Source organism: Cornus florida, unplaced genomic scaffold (assembly GCF_030987335.1).
Source record: "Cornus florida cultivar Cherokee Brave unplaced genomic scaffold, ASM3098733v1 CherokeeBrave_3.0.0_Hap2_Chr02, whole genome shotgun sequence".
NCBI classification, from domain to species: domain Eukaryota; kingdom Viridiplantae; phylum Streptophyta; class Magnoliopsida; order Cornales; family Cornaceae; genus Cornus; species Cornus florida.
Genome location: NW_026775572.1, coordinates 90,538,862 through 90,544,861, shown reverse-complemented (window position 1 = coordinate 90,544,861; position 6,000 = coordinate 90,538,862). Strand labels below are relative to the sequence as shown.

Genomic DNA, 6,000 nt, shown 5'->3' with positions numbered 1-6,000 from the left:
CCTGACCTCAGGTCAATCTTTGAAAAACAACTCGCCCCCTTCAACTGGTCAAACAAATCATCTATCCTTTGCAAAGGATACTTATTCTTGATAGTGACATGATTCAACTTCAGGTAATCAATGCACAACCTCAAAGAACCATCTTTCTTCTTAGCGAACAAGACCGGTGTACCTCACGGTGACACACTCAATCGGATGAAGCCTTTCACTTTCAAATCATCAAGCTACTTCTTTAATTCTTCCAATTCAATCGGTGCTATACGATACGGTGTCATAGAAATTAGCGCTGTACCAGCCATCAAATCGATAGCAAACTCTACTTCTCGGTGTGGAGGCAACTCAGTCAAGTCCTTTGAAAACACATCCAGAAAATCACACACAACCACTGGATAATCAGCCCCACCAAACTCAACATCGTCATCGGCAAAAAGGCTAGCCAAGAAAAAAGTCTGCCGATCCCAACCTCTAATGCCGTAAAATGAAGGAGTAAATGAATCATACTGATCCCCCACGAAACAGAAGCAATCCCCATCCAGGGTACACACTGACACTCTACCCCTGAAACAATTGATAACAGCCCTGAAGGAAGACAACCAGTCCATCCCAAGAATGACGTCAAACCTTGTCATCTCGAGAAGGATGAGATCGAACTCAAGAATCTGGCCGGCAATGGTAGTAAAACAACTCCTATAAACTCTTCCAAGAGTGACTGAACCCCCAATAAACGTGTCAACACAAAGCGATCTGTCTAACTGACTGACCTCCAAACCCAATGCCCGTGCAAATGATGAAGCTATAAATGAATAAGAGGCACCAGAATCAAGCAACACTCTAGCCCAAGAATGGGACACAAGAAACATACCCCTGACAACTGAAGGACTGGATGATGGCTCGGCTGGAGTGAGTGCAAAAACACGACCCTGGGTCCTCTGCCCCTGAGAACCATCTGTCTGATAACCAGACTGTTGAGTAGGAACACTCGAAGAAGACCCTCTGCCTGGCCGAGAACTCTGGACTATCATAGCTGGCTGAGATGGCTGAGGTGGAGGTGGCGGTCAAAACCCTGACTGAACTATGGCAGACTGTGTCTGCCTCTGCTGTGAACCTCCACCTTTGTCTGAACTACTGCCCCGTTATGGACAATCCTTCATGTAATACCCCTAATTTTAAAAGGATAGTCTCGGTAATTTGTTTAATTGTTTTCTGTTCATTAATTATTTTTGGTTCATTAATGGTCGGTAATTTGTTTAATTGTTTTCTGTTCATTAATTATTTTTGGTTCATTAATGGTTTTGAATTATATTTTAATTGTTTTCTGTTCATTAATTATTTTTGGTTCATTAATGGTTTTGAATTATATTTTAATTGACTTTTTAATGATTTGATTTAGTTGACTTATTTATGTTATTTGAGTTAATGAGTTAGTTTATTTGTTTTCTTTGGGTTAATTAATTATTTGAATTATTTACAGTAATTGTGATTATTTAAGTTAATTGTTTTAATTATTTATTTGGCTTTAATTCTCTGTAAATTGTATGTTATTTTCTGTTTTACGGTTAACTTGGAATTTTTATTTGTTTCGTTAATTGAATTAGTAGTTAACTTGGAATTTTTATTGTTGACTTAGTAATTACATGTTTTAATTTGTGACTAGGTATAAAAGTGTGGTTAGGGTTTTAGTTCTGTTTAGGTTTAGGTTTATTTAAGGAGCCGACAAGGTTTATAACCTAGGTTGAGTTATGGGCCTCGTTTCAGACTGTAGGTATAATTGGATTTAGGGTTTTGGTTGCCTATATATATATAAGATAAGTCTGCTTAGGGAACAAAATAATACAACCAAAACACGTCTGTGGAATTAGAAACGAGGAACAGAGGAAGTTGCAGTAGGAGTCGCCGGCGAGTGTAGACGACAACGTAGAGATTTTAACAAAAATCTCACAAGGCAAGTTCTAACCGTACTCTCTCCCTTATACTCGTGTTCTTTGCATACTCAATGGTTCCAGGATGAATTACAGGTTTAAAAATAAAAGACGTTGTCTGTGTCATGCTTAGAGTGTAGCTGAAACTGAATTTGGTTTAAAACTTGTAAACTGTTTAACTTTGAACTGTCTTATTTAATTCTTGGTTTAATCCATATTAGTAGCATAATAAGGACTGAGTTAAGGACTGGAATCTTCTAGGATTAATTGAAACTCTCTGAAACCTTCTACTGTGAAGTGTCGGAGGCGTAAACGGCGACCGGAGAGGAGAACACGAAGAAGAGGAGGGGGAGAGCCGGCTCCTATTGGATTGGAGCCGGCTCCCCTTGGACTGGAGGCAGCTCCCATGGTCTAGGAGCCGGCTCCAGGGCCATTGGAGGCGGCTCCAATATTCTGGAGCCGGCTCCCGGTTGTTTATGCGTGAGTTTTGATTCTGTGGGTTATTTTTCCAAATTTTTTCAGTGATTAGGCTTCCTAGTGATTGTTTTAATGTGTTTATTGGTGAATGAATACTGTAATGGGTGATTTAGGAGTGGTCTAGGGTAAACATAAATATGCAAAGACCAGATTATATAAAATTGGACACAAAGCGTTAACCATTATGATTACATGGAGTTAATTACGAAGGTCTTGTAGACTGTGTAGATTTGGAGTTTCTAATTTCTTAATTATATTAGAAATTTTCTGTGAGAGCTTGTCCACTCGAATTATATGTTCATGACAATAAAAACTATGCTAAAAATTTATATTTCACTGAGAATTAGTTGGTGATTAAATTTAACGGTTAGTGCGGCAAGTTGTTGGACAGGAAACTATAAGCGTAATAGATTATTTATATTTATTCTGCATGCTATAGATGTGAGTGGAAAAATATCTATTTAGGCTCTGTTAATTCTATGGAAACTAGGAATAGGTCATCGTTATAAATAAAGCCCTGTATGATCAAATTATGGATTCTGAATTGGTTTGCTTAAGCATGTTTGTTAATCTGTTCTAACATGTTTAGTTTGGAACTGTTGGTATTGACATTTATATGGTCATTATTTTGTCAACTGTGAATGTAAATAAGCAGGTTGGTTATCTATGTCAATATGCATAGTAAGGAGTAGTTAACATTGATATTTATATTTTCAATGTGAATCAATTATTGGTATTTTTAAGAATGATTGCTAATGCATTCTCTTGTGTTTAGTATGGAATTGTTGATATTGCTATTATAATTATCGATGCTATATCAACTATTGGACGGATTGGATTGTATGTACCGGTATGGGACGGTGACATACTGGGTTTGGATTAGCTCAAATTACTAAGTCCTACCTATTTTGGAGTAAGGGCACGGGTTATAAACTACAATCCTCCTTATATATATAAGTCGGTACGGTTGGCTACGCCGAGTGACTTACTGGATTTCTTGTGGATGGATAGAAACGGAGTTTAGATATATTTTTATGTTACCGTGTCATGAGCTTGAGTCTCAGTGTCGACGGTTAGGGTGCGTATATGCAGTTGGATGTGTAGCTGACTGTGAAGGTTGAGGTATACCCTGTTTAGGTTTAGGTACTCATACCCACTCAGGTGCGTATTGTGTAATGCCTTCTATCCAGGTTGAGACCCCCTTCATGGCCTAGCGAGAGTCCAGTAGTGTGGATATATTTATGTACGGATTATTAGTTATTGTTGAACTATTTAGTATGTACATGCGTATCAAGTCTCTGCTTGGATTGTAGTAGGTTAGAACTTGTTCGTGGGCCTGACCCACTCCTATTTTTCAGGTGTACGTCAGTTCCAGGCTTGAGCTTGTTCGTGCAGAGCAGAGACGATCTTCCATTCTACCGAAGATGTAGGGTTTCTTTCCAGATCTTGGATTTGGGTTTTATCTTTTATTTTACTTTCAATTAGTGTGAGACTTTTATTGGGGGTCCACTAGAGATGGATTCCCGAGTTGTTCAAATTATGGATATTTGGTTTATCAAATTTAAGTATTTAATTATTTAAGGATTATCTTTTAGTTCTTTTCAGCTTTAAACTTTCATTTCTTAATTCATTTTGTATTCTGTGTTCGCTATAAAATATTAATTGTTTGATACTCCCTCGGGTTTGGGCCTGGGCCTGATCAACCCGTGTCTCGGATCCGAGGGGTATCACAGTTGGTATCAGAGCACTCCAGGTTCAAGTGTCTCTAGGATGTTTTCATATTAAGTCTTCCGCGTAGCGTTCTCTTGAATAGAGCTTAAGTTAGGATTCATTGTATTCCTTATGGTTCGTATAGAAATAGTACTGATGTCTGTCTTTTCGTGTTAACAGATGGTTAACGCTAGAAATGGACAGAACATGCAAGGAACTAGGAAGGAAAGGAGAGCGGCACGTAGGCGACAATATCTCCTACAGCGTCAGCAAATGGAAGAAGAGCAGCAAATGCCAGGGTTTCAGGAGGAGCAGGAGGAAGTTCAACAGACTCAGGGTCGGGACAGAGATCCAGAGAATCCTCCTCACCTCAATGACCTCGTTGCTCGGGCTATAGAGGCTGGGGTAACAGCTGCACTCCGAAACCAACCACAGGTTCAGCAGGCACCTGTACCAGCACCAGTGGTTCAGACGGATTCTTGGGGAAAGGCTAGGAGCGCTTTCACAAAGGGGAGTCCACCTGTGTTCTCAGGCTCAACCGATGCGAGAGCAGCTCACCAGTGGAAACAGGACATTGAGCGTCATCTTCGTTTGGTTCAGTGCACGGAGGTTCAGAAGCAGATGCTTGCTACTTTCAAGTTAGTTGGGGATGCACTACAGTGGTGGGAGTCAGTTACCACCTCAGATGAGAGGATGACATTGTCTTATGATGAGTTCAGTGCTCGCTTTGATGAGAAATATTTTCCCTATGCAGTCAGGGCAGCTATGAAGACCGAGTTTCTAAGTCTGCAGCAGGGAAACATGACAGTGGCGGAGTATGAGCAGCAGTTCACACGCTTGTCTCTCTTTGCACCGGAGGAGGTGGATACAGAGGAAAAGAAGCGCAACAGTTTTGTCAAAGGACTGATGTGGTCTATCAAGAGAGCTATTACAGGTAGTCCAGCCTATACGACCTATGCTCAGGTGGTAGACGCCGCTCTACAACAGTATCAGTTGACTGTGGACATCAGACAGGCTCGTGGTGAGAAGCGGGGAGATAAAGACTCTACTAATCAGTCAGCTGAAAAGGGGAATGGCAATGGTCACCGGCAGAATGACAAAGGCAAGTTCCAAGGGCAACAGCCTTGGAAGAAGCACAAGGGTGGTTCAGATGCTCATCGGAATGGGGCACCTATTCAGAGGCAACAGAATGGGGGACCACAGGCAGGGCAGGGTCAGCCACAGGCTAACCGACCGACGAGGCCATTTGGTACTTTCCAGGGTAGTTGTTACACTTGTGGAGAGTATGGTCATACCACCAGGCAGTGTCCTAAAGCAGGACAGGGACAGAGACAGGGACAATATGTGCAGCAGGGACAGAGGGCGCCAGTGCCTCTACCAGCTCCACAGGTTCCACGGATTCAGGGACAGACACATCTGGCTTTACCGGCACCGCCGCAAACTCAGGGACAGGCGCCACAGCAGTTGCATTATGGCAGGGTGTATAACCCCAAGCCACAGGATGTTCAGGCACCTCAGACTATTGAGGGTAAGTTTCCTATTCATGGTTTACATGGACGTGTTTTATTTGATACGGGTGCTACACACTCATTTGTAGCTAGGACTTTTGTTGCTTTATCTGGGATGAGGACGAGGGTATGCACTAGACCACAGGGTATTTCTACACCATTGGGTGATACAGCTATTATACATGAGAGTGATGGGCCTGTGACACTAGATATTGGCAGACTCAGCTTTCTAGCCAATCTATTGGTCCTGGACATGCACACTTATGACGTGATACTTGGGATGGATTGGTTGTCTCACCACCATGCCCAAGTTGATTGTTTTGATAGATCTATTATTTTTACCATACCTGGTCAGGATATGTACGTAGTAGTTATGCCACGTTCTA

At 41.5% G+C, this 6,000-nt stretch overlaps 1 protein-coding gene across 1 annotated transcript; it reads right to left on the bottom strand.

Annotated features, from left to right (window-relative positions):
• Window positions 1–224: 224 nt before the first annotated feature.
• On the bottom strand, window positions 225–1,022 carry LOC132296530 (uncharacterized). Its single transcript, XM_059794720.1, has one exon. The coding sequence runs from the start codon at window positions 1,020–1,022 to the stop codon at window positions 225–227; it is 798 nt and encodes a 265-aa protein (XP_059650703.1).
• Between the last annotated feature and the right edge of the window lie 4,978 nt (window positions 1,023–6,000).